Here is a 16910-nt window from a genome sequence, read left to right on the forward strand (position 1 = left end):
GTCATACCTTACTTGTGCTGTCTTGTGCTGAAGGGTGATCACAGCCGCATCTGTGGAATTGGGTTGTGAGGCCCATCCCTAGACTGAGCCTAGGCCTCTGCTTACCCCCAGATGGCACAGCATCCGGCTTTTCATTTCCTCCACTTTCCGGGACATGCACGGGGAGCGGGACCTGCTGCTGAGATCCGTGCTGCCAGCACTGCAGGCCCGAGCGGCCCCCCCCCACATCAGCCTTCATGCCATCGACCTGCGCTGGGGCGTCACTGAGGAGGAGACCCGTAGGAACAGGTGAGGGGGCCACAGAGAAGAGGAGCCAGGTCAGGGACGAGCGGCTTGAGTGGTAGAACTGACATGGGTAGGGTGGAGGCTGCAAGGAAGGCTGAGGGCCTAGGGCAGGGGAAGCTCTTTGGATGCTAACAAGAGCAGCCTGTCTCCGCTTTGCTCAGTTGTGAGCCACGGCCCTGTCTTCCTATTTGTACCTGTATCCCCTGATCTGATGCCTCCATAACCATGTCTGCAGACAACTGGAAGTGTGCCTGGGGGAGGTGGAGAACGCACAGCTGTTTGTGGGGATTCTGGGCTCCCGCTATGGCTACGTTCCCCCCAACTACAACCTCCCTGACCATCCTCACTTCTGCTGGGTAAGGCAGACAGCAAGGTTGGAGCAGGGTCTGGGGAGGAAACAAAGGTTGGGGCAGGGGTGGAGAGAAGCCCCAGTGTGTCAGGAACCTTGGGACTATGGACAGGCAGCTCCTTGACACTTGAAGTGAATCCCAGGCAGAAGATTGTGCAAGTGGCCAAGTCCCAGATGAGGGGATTCCTTTGAGAAGTATCTTTCAGTTGGCCAAGGGAAGCGAGAGGTAAGAGGGTAGGTCTGTTTAGGTTTTGCTATCAGACGTATCTGAGTTCTGATCTCCCTTCTGTCAGTTACAGATTGTGTGACTTTGTGGGACATGGCTTATCCTAACCCAGCCTTAACTTCCCCATGTATTAAAGCGGAATGGTGGTGTCTATACTGCAGGGTTACTGTGAGAATTGGAAACCTGTTTTTAAAAATGCTCAATGCATGACAGGCATTCAATAAATGTTAGCTCTTAGCTGGGTTTTATTGGCTTGTGTCTGGGGGGAGCATTACTGAGATGCAGGAGGCCTGGGGCCTTTGCACATCTTGAGGGAGGGGTTAGTGTGACCCGGACCGAACCTATCTGTCCTCTGCCTTCTCCCCGCAGGCCCAGCGGTACCCTCCAGGCCGCTCTGTGACGGAGATGGAGGTGATGCAGTTCCTGGACCGGGGCCTGCGCCTGCAGCCCTCTGCCCAAGCTCTCATCTACTTCCGGGATTCCAGCTTCCTCAGGTACCTGTTGTCGCCTCTGGGCCTCGCGGTGGCCATATCTTCTCTCCCCGGCATTCAGAGTGTAGGAGGGAGGAGGCTGGAAGAGAGCACGGGGCTCAGAGAGCTGCCTCGTGGCACCAAATCAGCCTTGCCACTGAAGCCAGGAGATCTCCACTGGTGGAGTTTCAGGGAACCACAGCCAGGTCTGATGGTTGGGGGTGAAGAGAGGCTGGGGTCTGAGCGTAGCTCCATTCTTGGGTTATCTTTGGGGGTCAGCTCTGTGCCGGATGCATGGAAATCTGACTTTACTTCTGAGTCTGAAGAGGCTGCACATCGGATCTCAGAACTGAAGAGCTTCCTGAGCAGACAGCAAGGGATTACCTGTCGCAGGTGAGCTGGGGGAGGTAGAGAGCCCCTACAGGGAGAGATGTGGGGAGGGGAGCCAGGCGCAGTCTGACTCTGCTTGTGCTCACTTTGCCCACAGATACCCCTGTGAGTGGGGGGGTGTGGCAGCTGGCCGGCCCTATGCTGGGGGTCTGGAGGAGTTTGGGCAGTTGGTTCTGCAGGATGTGTGGAATATGATCCAGAAGCTTTACCTACAGGTCAGCAGGAGCACCCATGGCCAGAGGAGTGGAGAGGATATAGGGTGGTCTGGGTAGTCCTGGGTGGGAAGTAACTCAGTGGGGGCTCTGAGTTTTCAGACCTGGGGGTCCTAAGGGCATGGAAACATTGTCAGTTACTGTCCCATTTGCCCTCAGCCTGGGGCCCAGCTGGAACAGCCAGTGTCCATCCCAGATGATGACTTGGTCCAGGCCACCTTCCAGCAGCTGCAGAACCCACCGAGTCCTGCCCGACCGCACCTTCTTCGGGACATGGTGAAGCAGCTAATGCTGCACCGAGAGAGGCTGAGCCTGGTGACTGGGCAGTCAGGACAGGGCAAGACGGCCTTCCTGGTACATAGTCTCAGAGCCCTGGGCAGGAGGAAGGACACGTTGTGTGGGCGAAGGAAGTGGGCCACATGGGGTTGTGCATGGAAAATGTGACTGTGTTTTCTCTTTGCTTTCCATGCAGGCATCACTTGTGTCAGCCCTGCAGGCTCCCGATGGGGCCAAGGTGGCCCCCTTAGTCTTCTTCCACTTTTCAGGGGCCCGCCCAGACCAGGGTCTTGCCCTCACTCTGCTCAGACGCCTCTGTGCCTATCTGCATAGCCAACTGCAAAAGCCGAGCGCCCTCCCCACCACCTACCGGTGCGTATCCTCCATTAGCCCAGCCTTGTTGATGCCACGTGACACCACCCATGTGTCTCCCTCTCCTCCTGACCCCGGTCCTTACCCTGCACACACAGGGGCCTGGTATGGGAGCTCCAGCAGAGGCTGCTGCCTGAGTATGCTCAGTCCCTGAAAAGTGGCCAAACTTTGGTGCTGATCATTGATGGGGCTGACAGGTTGGTGGGTCAGCATGGGCAGCCAGTCTCAGACTGGATCCCGAAGAGCCTTCCCCCGGTGAGTTCTGAGAAGGAGGTGGGGGTGGGATGCAGTAGTGGGGAAGGGGGCGTCTCCCACATTGTCCTTCTCTTTTTCCTTCTACCTCCTTCTCCTTTTGCCCAAATATCACAGCGGGTGCATATGGTACTGAGCATGTCTACTGATGCGGGCCTGGGGGAGACCCTTGAGCAGAGCCAAGGTGCCCATGTGGTGGCCCTGGGGCCTCTGGAGCCATCTGCCCGGGCCCGGCTGGTGAGAGAAGAGCTGGCTCTGTATGGGAAGCGCCTGGAGGAGTCACCTTTTAACAACCAGGTTGGATGTAGGCCAGGGCCGGTGGGTGTGAGGACCCCGTGCAGCCCTGCTTCTTCATTTCTGAAGGAGCTCTGTGCCAGGGGGAAGCTGTTGATAAGATACCTGGGAATCCTTATAATACCAGCCAGCCTTTTCCCCCTGGCGAATGGCCTCCCAGGGCCTGTCCCCGTGAGGGGAGGCGTAAGGCTGTGGTCACTGGGTGGGGTAGGCTGAACCATGGGAGCTTTCCAGAAAGGGGGGCTGGTTGGCAGAGCAGCGGAGGGAAGGGGTGGCTGTGTTCTGTGGTGAGGCCATCAGGTGATGCCTGCTGGCGACTCTCAGAGGAGGCACTACCTTGCAGTGGGCTTGGCGCTCAGGGTGGAGCTCAGGGGGCTGAGGGCTGGCTGTGGCAGGCTCTCTGCTCCCCGCGCTGAGTCCCCTTTGTCTTGTCAGATGCGGCTGCTGCTGGTGAAGCGGGGGTCCTCCCTGCCGCTCTACCTGCGCTTGGCCACCGATCACCTGAGGCTCTTCACGCTCTATGAGCAGGTTGGCTGGGGACGTAAACCCTCACCCCTCATTTTCTCAGTCCTAATCCACTTCCCATTCTTCATTCAGCTTCTTTCACCCCCATCCCTCTACTTTTCCTACCCTCATCCTGTGCCACCTTGTGATCACCATTCCCCATGCTCAGCTCGCCCCTACCCCCTCCTCCCCGACCCTTTCTCTTCTTTTTTTCATCCTTTCCCATGGTTCCTCCTGCTTCCCACTCCCCTCCCCACAATGAAAGCCACCTCTTCTCCCCCCCCCCCCACTGACGGAAGCCCAGTCTCCCTCCTCTCCCAGGTGTCTGAGACACTCCGGACCCTGCCTGCCACTGTCCCCCGGCTGCTGCAGCACATCCTGGGCACCCTGGAGCAAGAGCATGGCCCCGATGTCCTTCCCCAAGCCTTGGCCACCCTCGAAGCCACACGTAGTGGTCAGTGGTTGGGGTGGGATGGGAGACTGAGAGCGCAGGGGTTCGATGACATTGGCTCATTTGGGGTCTCAGTGAGTGGCGTGAGGAGGACCAGGTGTCATGGGAGGGGTATGCTGCGTGGTTTGGTGAGAGCCTCAGAGAGCTGGGGTTTTCAGGTCTGACTGTGGACCAGCTGCATGGTGTGCTGAGTGCATGGCGGATACTTCCCAGGGGGTCCAAGAGCTGGGAAGAAGCAGTGGCAGCTGGTAACAGTGGGGACCCCTACCCCATGGGCCCATTTGCCTACCTCGTCCAGAGTCTGCGCAGGTACAGGTGTCCCCAGTTGAGCTCCCACCGACCTCCTGTGCCTTCCCATCTTTGAGCCAGGGCCCCATGTGATCCTTTCTTCATCCCATCCTTCCCTGGGTGTAGCCCCCGGGACCCGAACGGGCTGCCACTCAGTTTACCACTCTGTGGGTGGGCGTGGGAGCCCACAGCTAGGCCCGGTGCTCACTGACAGGCCTCCTGCCCTCCTGCCTGCCCTCTCTCCCTCACATGAGGACAGTCTGCTAGGGGAGGGCCCCGTGGAGCGTGCTGGTGCCCGGCTCTGCCTCCCTGCCGGGCCCCTGAGGACAGCAGCTAAATGCCGATATGGGAAGAGGCCGGGGCTGGAGAAGACAGCACACATCCTTGTTGCAGGTGACTGTAGCCCGAACTGGCCTGAACCGGCCCCCGGGGCACTGAGAGTGGGGCCTACACCTGGAGGCCAGGGCCACCCACTGGTGCTCCCATTTGGCTGGCCCTCTTACCTGCCACCCCAGTGTGTGGATGGCTTTTGCTGTGACCTGTGGCATGCGATCTTTGGAGATGCTTTAGGGCTGAGCCCATCTCAATGTCTGTTCTGTGACCCACACCTGCAGCTCAACTCTGGAAGACTTGTGACCCTGATGCCTCAGGCACCTTCCGAAGTTGCCTACCTGAGGCTCTGGCAGATCTGCCTTACCACCTGGTTAGTCTCAAGATCCCATAGGCACCTTCTCCCAAGCAACTGCGTTGACTATTCTGAGACCCCAATCCCCCTTGACCACCACCACCGTCACCACTGCCATGACCCCTCTCTACTTTTCTCCGTCCAGTTTTCCTGCCCTCTTCTTCCAGGTCCTTTGTCCCAGCTCCTAGGTCGAGGTCCTGGCTGCACAGGCAGGGCCTAGAACTAGACTCTTCCTTCTCACCTGCCTCTTCACATCCTAATGAGTCCAATCTGACCTTCCCAGCTCCAGAGCGGGAACTATGGCCTTCTTGCAAAATTCCTTACCAATCTCCATGTGGTGGCCGCACACTTGGAACTGGGTCTGCTCTCTCGGCTCCTGGAGGCCCATGCCCTCTATGGTGAGATAAGTCAGTGGCTTCTCTGAGATATTGGCCTCCTGGGTGTGTTCACGGGGGTGTGCTGGGGGTGGGGCAGGAGGTATAATGCAAAGAACAGTTAAATTTCTGTTCCAGGCTGAAAATGCCAAGAGGGTAAGCAGGTGATTTTCAGGGGGACCTTCTGCCCAGATCTCTTAGACCAAAGGCTCTCACAGGCATAAAATTACCTGGAAACGTTGTTCAAATTGCAGATCTCTGGGTCCCCAGATTCTGGTTCCCTAGGTCCAGAGTGGGGCCTAAAGCTTTGTACTTTTAACAGGTGTTTCTGAAGTAGGGCCAGAAGGCCTCAAGACTTAACATTTTAGACACATCATATGACTGTATTTGGTCCTGGGGTTAATGGGGGTCCAGGCTGGCTCCCCAGTGATGCTCTGCATCTTTTCCACAGCTTCCTCAGTCCCTGCAGACAAACAAAATCTTCCTGAGGCTGACACTGCTGTGTTTCACGTGTTCCTGAGGCAGCAGGCTCCAGTCCTCAGCCAGTACCCCCTGCTCCTGCCCCAGCAGGCAGCCAACCAGCCCCTGGACTCGCCTGTTTGCCTCCAGGCCCCACAGCTTTCCCGGCGATGGCGCCTCCAGCTCACGCTACGATGGCTGAATAAACCCCACACCGTGGAGGGCCAGCAGAGGTAAGGCCCATGGCCCCGGATGCTGGTAAGCCCGCCAGAGAGCAAGCTACAGCCCTTTCTGAAACTGGAGAAGAAAAGACAGACCAGAGTCCGCATCAAGAGAGGGGGACTCAGGCACAGGAATGCAAATGTGAATTTCCGTTCCCTTCCTTCCCTGAATTCCTCATTTCCTTCCTTTCTTCCTACTCTTTCTCTAGCTCCAGCCTGTCTCTGGCAGTTTCCTCATCCCCCACAGCGGTGGCCCTCTCCCCCAGTGGGCAAAGAGCTGCTGTGGGCACTGCCAATGGGATGGTTTACCTGTTGGACCTGAGAACCTGGCAGGTAGGACACTCGAGGTGGGCAGAGTTTGCCTCCAGAAAAAGCCTCACAGACTGCCCTGAAGACCTTAGCAAGCCAGCCCCACCTGTTATCACCCTGTTTGATTCAGCAACTTGTATTTCCCTCACATCAGATCAAAGGCTTGGTATTAAGTCAGTCACACCTTCCACATTATTTGCTGCACACCTTCCATTCAAGGCTGTACTAAGGCTGTATTGTATTCAGCGTTGCAAGGAACACAGGGCTAGGACTTCGTCTTTGCCCACCAAGTGGTCAGCTTTGTTGAAAGATATGACATGCAAGGTGAAAAGGAACCGAAACACAGCCATGTGACGGAGACAAGAGCTGAGTGCACTGGGTACTTCCAGGAGAACATGGGATAGGCAAGGGCACGCATTCCAGTTGAGTGAACGGCAGAGGGGAGAATGTGTCCAGGAAATTGCTGGGAATGATTGCAGCAGAGGGTGCTTCAGGGAAGGTAACAGCAGATTAGGCTGGGGAGGTGGGTCCCACAGCCACAGCCACTCTCTCTCTCTGCCTCCCACCCATATCACCCCCTACCGCCATGTATATATGCATGCATACATACAGCCCCATCAGAATCTTCTGTGACTTGACGATGCATATGGGGTTGGGCGTAGGGGAGAAGATGTGGCCCCACTTGAACCAAGGCTTGGTCTACATCTGGAGTGGGGTGCAAAGCTTTTCACTTTTAATAAGTGCTCCTGATGTGGGACCAGAGGGCCACCCTTTCTCCAGCCCGTCTTGCCTTGGCCTCCTTTTTGGTTGGAGCTTGAAGTAGCTGGACACTGGGGGTCAGGGGAATGTCCTGAGCATGCTTCCCTGCTCGTTCTCATAGGAGGAGAAGTCTTTGGTGAGCGGCTGCGATGGGGTCTCCTCTTGCTCATTCCTCTCGGACAGGGCCCTCTTTCTTACTGCCTTTGACGGGCTTCTGGAGCTCTGGGACCTGCAGCAAGGTTGTCGGTAAGGGGCCCCTCCCCCATGTCTTGGAGTGAGGGCCTTCCCTGCTTGTCGGGAGTCCCCCGGGGCAGGGGAAAGAGGTGGGAGGTCAGGGGGTCCCAGAAGCCTAACTTTGTCTCCCTGGGATAGGGTGCTCCAGACCAGTGCTCACCAGTACCAAATCACTGGCTGCTGCCTAAGCCCAGATGGTCGGCTGCTGGCCACCGTGTGCCTAGGGGGATGCCTAAAGGTAATGACCAAGGGGCAGTGGTAGTCAAAGTGGCCCTAAATGCCAAGTCAGCCCCGTGAAGTTGTTCTCTTCGTGTGGCAGAGCTGCTGACTGCTTGGCCTGGGGAAGGTCTTTCCTGCTGAAGGCAGGGGACTGGACAAGGTGGCCTCCGGGACTGAGAAGTCAGGCATCTGTCCTGGGCACCTAGCTTTCTCTCCTTCTCTCTCCTGCAGCTATGGGACACAGTCCGTGGGCAGCTGGCCTTCCAGCACACGTGTCCCCGGCCCCTGAACTGCATTGCTTTCCACCCAGAGGGGCAGGTCATAGCTGTAGGCAGCTGGGCTGGCAGCTTCAGCTTCTTCCATGTGGATGGGCTTAAAGCTACCAAGGTGAGAAGGTCCTGTGTCGCCCTGGGGGAGGAAGCCCAAGAGGGTGGGAGTGGAAGATACGGGATGACGGACGTCCACGTTGTTTCACTTTGGGTTTGTGTTGAGAGTAGGTCCTCACGCTCCATTTCTACTTCCTCGTGTAGGAACTGGGAGCCCCAGGGGCCTCTGTCCGTACCTTGGCGTTCAGTGTGCCTGGGCGGGTTGTGGCTGTGGGTCGGCTGGACAGCATGGTGGAGCTGTGGTCCTGGCTTGAGGGGGCACGGCTAGCTGCCTTCCCTGCCCACCATGGCAGTGTGGCTGCTGCCGGGTTCCTGCGCGCTGGGCGCCAGTTCCTGACGGCCGGACAGGATGGCAAGGTCCGGTGGCAGAGTGCTGGTGGTGGGTTAGGAGGAGGGGGGAGGAAAGGCCTATTTGGGTGAGGGTGGAGCCTTTGTGGGGGAGACTGTGGAGGAGCTTCGCTGGTGCAAGCTGCAGGGAGAGGGGTGCAGTGTATGCATGGGCCGCCCTCAGGAGAGGAGGGGCGAGGACTTTAGGGGGGAGGAGGACTTTAATGGGGGTGGCTATCACTCTGGGGGTGGAAGTGGTATGTCTTTAAGTCCTGTTCTTGGCCCTCAGGTTCAGGTGTGGTCTGGATCTCTAGGTCGGCCCCGGGGGTGCCTAGGTTCCCTTTCTCTCTCTCCTGCCCTCTCTGTGGCTCTCAGCCCAGATGGTGATCGGGTGGCCATTGGGTACCGAGCAGATGGCATCAGGATCTACAAAATCACTTCAGGTACTGGAGAGGGGTTGGGGTGTTCAAGCCTTTGGAAAGAGCCTCCCCACCCTGAACTCCCTTTCCACGTGTCTCACTCTTTGGTTTTTCCACATGCTCTAGGTCCCCAGGGGGCTCAGCATCAAGCACTAGATGTAGCAGTGTCTGCACTGGTCTGGCTAAGCCCTAAGGTGTTGGTGAGCGGTGCAGAAGACGGGTCCCTGCGAGGCTGGGCTCTCCAGGAAAGTTCCCTTCAGTCCCTCTGGCTCTTGTCCAGATACCAGAAGCCCGTGTTGGGACTGGCCACCTCCAAAGAACTCTTGGCTTCTGCCTCAGGTACTGCTGGGCAGTGGGCAGCTTCCTTTTAAATATGCTCATACCTTTCCTCCATTTATATGTGTATGTGTACAGGAAACACACGTAATTATTTTTACAACTTTCAAAGTGCTTTTAAATGCATTTCTCTTGCATCATCAGTCTGGACTGTTTCTTCTTGTTTCCAAACCCTGATTCGGGGACCTCTTTGTAATCCTTGTAATCCTCTGAGTTTCTGCCTAGGGGGGAGACTTTGCTGTGTATAGGGCTGAGTTTCCCTTACGAGGAGGAGAGAGATGTTGAGGTGAAAATGCAGAGTGGTCTTAGTCCTCTCTAGGTAGGAGACTTGGTCCAAGTGATAGTGGTCACTTGAGAAGAGGAGGGTCTGGAGGTGAAACAGGGAGTTAGACAGCTGAAGAGCCAGAGCTGGGAGTGCCTGGTGTCCCTGTCCTGTGATCTCATATGATGACTGACCCTTGTCACTCAGACTGTCCACAGCCTGTGGCTCACTGTCGTCGAATATCATGCTCACCCGTGATTGCCTTTGTCCTTGGGGTCCCGTCTCACTTCCTCTTTCGGGGGCTCTTCCTTTCTCCCTCTTTCCAATGCAGAAGATTTCACAGTGCGCCTCTGGCCAAGGCAGTTGCTGACACTGGCGCAGACAGCAGGAGACTTTCCCTGTGGCACTGAGCTCCGGGAACATGAGGCTCCCGTAAGCTGCTGTAGCTTCAGCACCGATGGACGCAGGCTGGCCACTGGGGGCAGGGACCGGGTGAGCCACGGGGGTCCTCCCACCTTGAGCCCACAGCCCCTCTGGGTCCTGGATTCCTCAACAGTCCATTTCCCATGGCTCCTGAGGCATGTTGCTTTGCCACACCTCCTAAGCTGCTTCCGTCCACCATCCCTTCCTTGATACTCCCTTTTCCCTTAAAATGTCTTGCCGGAAATGGCCCTGATGTTCCTACCTCCCTCCTGTGGTCCTGATTGCTCCGTCCCTTGGGACCTATCCAGAATCTCTTCTGCTGGGATGTGTGGATGCCCAAAGCCCCTGTTCTGATTTGCTCCTTCTCTGCCTGTCACCGTGACTGGGTCACTGGCTGTGCCTGGACCAAAGACAACCTACTGGTAAGGGAAGGGGTGGGGGTGGGCAGAGCTCAGCAGGGTTCCTGGGGGAGGACCACGCTGCCCATGTCATCCTGTTTCTGACAGCCATTTATAATAATAGTAATAGCTGACATATATTGAGCACTTAGTACATGCCAGGCATTGAAGTGAGCTCGTCATATGTCTTGCCTCATTTAGTCTTTACAACTCCCTGTAAGGCAGACGCTACTACTATCTCTATTTCACAGACAAGGATCTTGAGCCCAGATAGATTAAAGAACATTTCCAAGGTCATGTAAGTGATGAGGCTGAAGCACTAAACATAAGAAAGCCCACACTCTTAACAAGAATACAGAAGTGTCTCCCCAGTGGTTTAGGGCGCCCTCTGCAGTTAGAGGCTACTGCTGTGATTTCTTTGGTCCTAAGGCAAAAAAAAAACAAACCCCCAAATTATGCACTCAAGGTTGGTGAAGCCTAGTTTTCCAGTGCAGAGTCCCCACACTTCTTTTTTTAAAGATTTTATTTATTTATTTAATAGAGAGAGACACAGCGAGAGAGGGAACACAAGCAGGGGGAGTGGGAGAGGGAGAAGCAGGCTTCCACTGAGCAGGGAGCCCGATGTGGGGCTCGATCCCAGGACCTTGGGATCATGACCTGAGCCGAAGGCAGATGCTTAACCATCTGAGCCACCCAGGCACCCAGTCCCCACATTCTTAAGAAGAGATGAGAAAGGAGTGAGAATCAGTTGACTAGAGTTGTCATAGTCTGCTCTCTACCCCTGCCTTCTCGGCAGCCGGATCTTTCCTTGGCATTGCAGACTGTTCACCTTTGTTTGGGTTTGTTGACTGACAGTATGTTAGTAACAAGGACAATAACCACTCTTTATGCAGTGCTCATATGTACCAGGCAGTCCTTTCTGTAGGTGCGCCATCCCCACATCAAATAGCTACACTGTTATTATCCTCATTGACTGGATGAGAATCCTTATAAGGCGCAGAGAGATGAACTTGCCGCAGGTCATAAAGTAAAGAATGGTGGAGCTAGGATTTGAACCTAGGACAGCCTATGTTCTTAATCACAAGCCTTAATGCGCCCCCCCCCCCCCCCCCCCCCCCCCCCAACCTACCCAACCGCTGGAGGCCTGCTGATAATCCCACTCCTATAACCTCTGACTGTGCAGGTCTCCTGTTCCAGTGATGGCTCTGTGGGGCTGTGGGACCCAGAACGGCAACAGCAGCTTGGCCAGTTTCTAGGTCATCAGAGTGCCGTGAGCGCCGTGGTGGCCGTGGTGAGGAGGCAGTGCAGAGCTCACTGGGGGCCCTCGAGGGCTGAGGAGGCTTTGGGACCCTGGGTGCATTGGGTATCTAATCTCAAAGGCAAAAGAAGTATAAAGAATGAGATGCCCGGGCCTGCATTAGAGCAGGATGAGGGTATTGAGACGGAGGGTTGGAGTGAGGGGAGGGAGAGGGCAGCTCGGTATCTGGACCTCATGCAGGATTGCAGTCCTGAGCCACCCAGCCTGTGTCCCCGGGTTCTCCGCACTCTTGGACATCTCCTAAGCCTTTAGTGCTCAGCCCTCACCTCAGTGGTAGGAGTCATACTCCCCACGTCTTGCTCAGTGCGACTTTGCTCTGATCCTGTGCTCTGGGGCAGGAAGAACACGTGGTGTCTGTGGGCCGAGATGGGACCTTGAAAGTGTGGGACCATCAGGGCGTGGAGCTGACGAGCATCCCTGCTCACTCGGGACCTATCAGCCACTGTGCAGCTGCCCTGGAGCCCCAGGCAGGTAGGGAAACGTCAGCTCCCTTTTCTTCCCTTCTCCCCCACCCCCCACCCCCCGCTTCTCCCCTTCTTCTGACTTCGTCTCTGTGCCTTATCAGCTGGGCAGCCTGGGTCAGAGCTTCTGGTGGTGACTGTTGGACTGGATGGGGCCGCACGGTTGTGGCATCCACTCTTGGTGAGTTCCCTGAAAGGACTGGGGTGGACGGAGTGGAGAGGGCAGAGCGGGACAGCCTCCTGTGGCGTTGACCCCCCTGCTGTCCCACCTCCATCCTCTCCTCCTAGGTGTTTCAAACACACACCCTCCTGGGACACAGTGGCCCAATCAGTGCAGCTGCAGTTTCAGAGACCTCAGGCGTCCTGTTGACCGCCTCAGAGGATGGTTCCGTACGGCTCTGGCAGGTCCCTGAGGAAGCAGGTGAGTGAGGCATGGAGAGAGGCAGCGTATGAAAGAGGGCTGTGTTAGTGGGGCCATGAAGGTCAAGGGTGGCCTGGTATCTCCTCTCATGTCCCAGCGGTGGTCCGGCTTCTAATGCATCACTTCCTTCCTTCTCCAGATGACACATACACTCCCAGGAGTCCTGCAGCCATCACTGCTGTGGCGTGGGCCCCAGATGGTTCCATGGCAGCGTCTGGGAATCGAACTGGGGAACTAACCCTGTGGCACAAAGCTAAGGCTGTGGCCACAGCACAGGTGAGTTGGGGCAACCTCGGTGCTTGTCTGTGTGACTTCTGCCCCAGCTGTGCATGGACTGGTATGTGCATAGATGGCTGGGAGGGGAAAGAGGGTTAAGCCTGGCTCCTCAGGAGGACTGAGACGGACTTGTTATGCTCACAAGGCTCCGGGCCACATCAGTGCTCTGGTGTGGTACTCGGCACACACCTTGATTGTTCTCAGCGCTGATGAAAAGGTCAGCGAGTGGCAAGTGGAACTGCAGGAGGGTTCGACACCCGGAAATTTCAGGTGAGATGGGGCAGCTGGGTTAATGTGATACGTCGATGGTCTCCTTATATCCGGGATTTTGTGCAAATCACCCCACTTCTACTTCTGAACTAGGTCAATAGGATGTTAGTTAAGTGGGAAAAAGTCCTTGGGAAATTGTTTTTGGCTCCCCATCATGTCAATTTAAATAACCACCAGCAATCAGCAGAGTGGTTAGTGCTGTAATGAAGAGAGGGGGCTATATAACTCTCAGAATTTGAGAAATTTATAAAAAGAGTTGCTATTTGAGGTTGGGCTTTAAGGATGAGTAGGACTTTTCTGGACCCACAAGGGAAGGGAATGGTGTTTCAGGAAGAGGAGGTGGTATTAACCAAAGGCAAGGAGGCATGAGAATGCATGGTATATTCTGGGCACAGCTGAGTAGTTGGGTTCTTGGTGAGAGTGGGGGCAGGGGGGTGGGGGAATTGGATTGAAAAGATAAACTGGGGGTAGGCTGCAGAGGGCATAGTGTTAAGGATTTTGAGAATAATTATCTGCAGTTTAGGAAGAGGACTCCAGTGGCAGTATGGAAAATGGACAGTAGTAGAGAGATTTTAGAGGCAGGGAGACCACCTTCATAGCGTTGCTCTAGTCCAGGGAAGACATAGTGTGGGCCCCGAGCCAGGCAGGGAGATGAGAAGGAGGGATAGAGATTTAGGCATGTGTTGGCAAGTAGAATCCACAGTGCTTATTGATCAGTTGGAGGTCAGGAGGGAAGGAAAAGACAAGAAGGTTAGAGATTCCTCTTTTGAGCAGGTAAGGGGATGGTGATAATGAATACTGATACAAGAAAAACAGAAAGAGGAAGGGAATTTGTAGGGAAGGTCATTGATTGTGTTCTGTACTTCGCTCCTGAGGAATTCATGGGGAGCCGAGGAGCCTGAGAGAGGCGGACTAAAATAGGATCTTTCTTTGTCCCTGTACCTTTTGTGAGTTGCAGTCTTCACCTGAACCGAGTTCTGCAGGAGGACTTAGGCTTCCTGACAGGAGTGGCCCTGGCTCCAGACGGTCACTCCCTCCTCTTGGCCGATGCGGGTTTGCAGTTACAGTGCATGAAGCCAGGGGATGCTCCTTCTGTAATCTGGTAGGATTCAAAAAGCTGTTTCCTCTCAGGCTACAGAAAAAGGCAAAGTGGGTTATGAACTTGGGTCTAACTTAGAACAAAACACTGGGGTCTTACAGAGAGATGTTCATACGTTCAGCCTCTTTCTTTCTTGTAAACCAGGAGCAGCCACTATTCAGAATGTGCTATGTTATTGTCCACCCATCAAGACTATGGTGTGTTTGTCCTGCAGCCAGCGGAACCTGGAGGCCTTTTTTTCTTAGTAAGTCCTATGTGAGTGTGTGTTAAAACATTTGTCCAGGGCCAATACTTTTAAAACCCTGGGGCCGTGATTGAGGATAAGAGGAAGGGAAGGGCACTGGTTCCAAATTCCTTTCTGTTCCGTCAACTGGAGCAGCTCTACTTAAGAGCATTCTATAGCGGGTTTCAGCTTCCCTATAAGATTTTATTGATACAAAAAAGGATTCCAGTGTTTAAAAAAAATCATGGGAAACCATCAACATAGGAGTTTTCTTAATTGCATTTTTTCTCATGTCTCTCTTGTCTTGCCACTGCGAGTACCAGTGTCTGGAACAATACAGACACATCTCGTAGGTGTTACGTTGGGTGAAAGAAGCCAGACACAAAAGAGTACATACTACATGATTTCATTCAACTAAAGTTAAAGAACAAGCAGTTAAACCAGGCTTTAGAAATCATTTATGGTGACAGAACTCAGAGTATTGTTAGCCCTGGGGGTGGGGGTGCTCTGGTATTGACCGGGAAGGGTCATGAAGGCACGTTTCTAGGGTGATGGAAATGTTCTACACATTGACCTGGGCAGTGATTGCATGGATGTATACATATGGAAAAGTTCCTTGAGATGTACATTTAAGATGCGTGCACTTAGGGACGCCTGGCTGGCTCAGTGGGTTAAGCGTCTGCCTTTGGCTCTGGTCATGATCCCAGGGTCCCAGGATCGAGTCCTGGGCTCCTTGCTCGGCAGGGAGCCTGTTTCTCCCTCTGCCTGCCACTCCCCCCTCTTGTGTGCTTTCTCAATCTCTCTCTCTCTGACAATAAATAAATAAAATCTTAAAAAAAAAAAGATTCATACTCTTTACTGTGTCTAAATTACAGTTAAGAAATTGAGCAGCTGAGAGCCAAAAGCTGTTGCTTTGGCTGGGTAGGGTCAGGTGCTATGAGGAGGCTAAACAGAATGGGCCACTCTTTCGTAGAGGCAGAAGGAGTCAGGGGACTTTGAAGAGAACCTTGAGTTTCAGCTGGACTTGGAGAATCCTACTGGGACCTTCGTGTTGGTAACCCAGGCCAAACCGGAATCTGGTGAGTGGGATAGGAGGACCCACAGAGTCTGGAGATGCCTTGTAGGGAATGGTGGGTCCTTTGAAGCCGGAAACCCAGCTCTGAGCTCTGTGCTTGAAATGGCAGAGTCCTCGTTTTTGTGTGCCAGCTCTGATGGGATGCTATGGAAACTCGCCAAGTGTACCCCTGAAGGAGAATGGGAGACAGGCAACCTCTGGCAGAAAACAGAAATGCCTGAAACCCCAACTCCAGAGACAGCCTCATCTGTGAATGACGGAAGCACAGGTAGCTGGTCCCCACCCCCACGGCTGGCGACTCAGCAGCGCAGAAAGGTGAGTTGGAGGGATGGGTCACAAGCAGAGGGGAGGAGGCTCTCAGTCTGACAGGTGGATGCTTCCTTGACCGAGGAGGGCCCGCTGAAAGCTCACCGCATCCCTTCTCCTTCCCCTCCAAGATTCACTCGGGCTCTGTCACAGCCCTCCATGTGCTGCCTGGGTTGCTGGTGACAGCTTCACAGGACAGAGATGTTAAGCTGTGGGAGAGACCCAGTATGCAGCTGGTAAGTGTGTACGTGTGTAAGGAGGGCTAAAGGGATGCCACAGAGAGCAACCTTGGGCAAAGAATGTACAAAAGAGCAAAACTCTGTTTTCTCCTGTCCTTGCTGTCATGCGCAACTAACCTGTTTCTAGATAAAAGGCATCGCTGCGAGAGAAAAACAAGTTCGTAAGGACGCCCTAGGCTTAGAGCCCTCATCTCGCTGTCTCTCGTTCCCCATTGTAGCTGGGTCTGTTCCAATGCGAGGCAGCTGTCAGCTGCCTGGAACCTTGGCTGGGCCCCGACTCTGCGCTGCAGCTTGCAGTGGGAGACACACTGGGCAACGTGTACTTTCTGTCCTGGGAGTGAAGATGCACCACCCACTTGTGCTAGAGATGCAAAGCCGGAAGATACCAGTGGCTACTTTCTTGATTAAAATTTTTAAAATAAAGTGTCAGAAAATCTCCAGTGCAGTCCTGCCTGTGTTCTGACGTGGATGTGGATCAAGAAGAATACGACGTTCTCATGTTTCTTTTCTGATTTAACATCAGTCCTTACTGGAACCGCAAGAAGGAGAACCAGCTCTTTAATAGGTATTCTTTGAAACCAGGCTTTAGAAATCTTGTGTCATTTGCTGGCCCGAGGGTCCTGAGACGCCATTCCTGACAGGGGAAGGAATGAGTGATGTTGGCCAGCGCTTAGTTGGAACAGAGCGCTGAAGAAATCTCACTTGGTCAAGAAATAATAAAAGAAGGAAGCGTGAGTTGACAGTGCCCCCCAGGCAGGGCATTTAGAGAGAACATTAGGTTCCTCCCATAGAAACAGCCTCTTCTGTGCGGAACTGCCCAGATGAGCGGTAAGAAGCCCGGGCGCTGAGTAGAACCAGACTCCTGGCTTTCACAGCCTCTGACCGAACAGCACCAGCCACTCGACTTGCACACGTTTGTCAATATAGTAATTTGCACTCTTGGAAGAAACCACAAAGGTGTAGCTCTCAAATTGAAGTTCACAAAGATTAAAACGAATGGAGAGATGGAACAGTCCTACCCATGGACTCACCATGGACTGTG

The 16910-nt window shown here is 54.5% G+C and overlaps 1 protein-coding gene across 1 annotated transcript in view; it reads left to right on the forward strand.

The window, feature by feature from the left end:
* The window catches only part of TEP1 (telomerase associated protein 1), a 35275-nt gene extending 18969 nt beyond the window's left edge, over positions 1-16306 (forward strand). The window contains 37 exon segments of the mRNA XM_034993569.1: positions 112-288; positions 521-641; positions 1230-1354; positions 1610-1723; positions 1818-1935; positions 2092-2286; positions 2405-2580; positions 2679-2835; positions 2950-3129; positions 3562-3654; positions 3952-4084; positions 4240-4390; positions 4629-4762; positions 4984-5072; positions 5338-5452; positions 5880-6120; positions 6318-6441; positions 7298-7422; positions 7549-7648; positions 7861-8016; positions 8160-8372; positions 8632-8785; positions 8888-9100; positions 9691-9851; positions 10091-10204; positions 11364-11471; positions 11837-11969; positions 12064-12140; positions 12248-12380; positions 12520-12656; positions 12802-12926; positions 13885-14028; positions 14170-14269; positions 15222-15327; positions 15433-15638; positions 15761-15865; positions 16087-16306. Coding sequence (XP_034849460.1) covers positions 112-288; positions 521-641; positions 1230-1354; positions 1610-1723; positions 1818-1935; positions 2092-2286; positions 2405-2580; positions 2679-2835; positions 2950-3129; positions 3562-3654; positions 3952-4084; positions 4240-4390; positions 4629-4762; positions 4984-5072; positions 5338-5452; positions 5880-6120; positions 6318-6441; positions 7298-7422; positions 7549-7648; positions 7861-8016; positions 8160-8372; positions 8632-8785; positions 8888-9100; positions 9691-9851; positions 10091-10204; positions 11364-11471; positions 11837-11969; positions 12064-12140; positions 12248-12380; positions 12520-12656; positions 12802-12926; positions 13885-14028; positions 14170-14269; positions 15222-15327; positions 15433-15638; positions 15761-15865; positions 16087-16209 — 5176 coding nt within the window. The 3' untranslated portion in view covers positions 16210-16306.
* Positions 16307-16910: the final 604 nt, after the last annotated feature.

This window comes from Mirounga leonina, unplaced genomic scaffold, assembly GCF_011800145.1.
Source record: "Mirounga leonina isolate KUSES-001 unplaced genomic scaffold, KU_Mleo_1.0 Mir_91, whole genome shotgun sequence".
Taxonomy (NCBI): Eukaryota; Metazoa; Chordata; class Mammalia; order Carnivora; family Phocidae; genus Mirounga; species Mirounga leonina.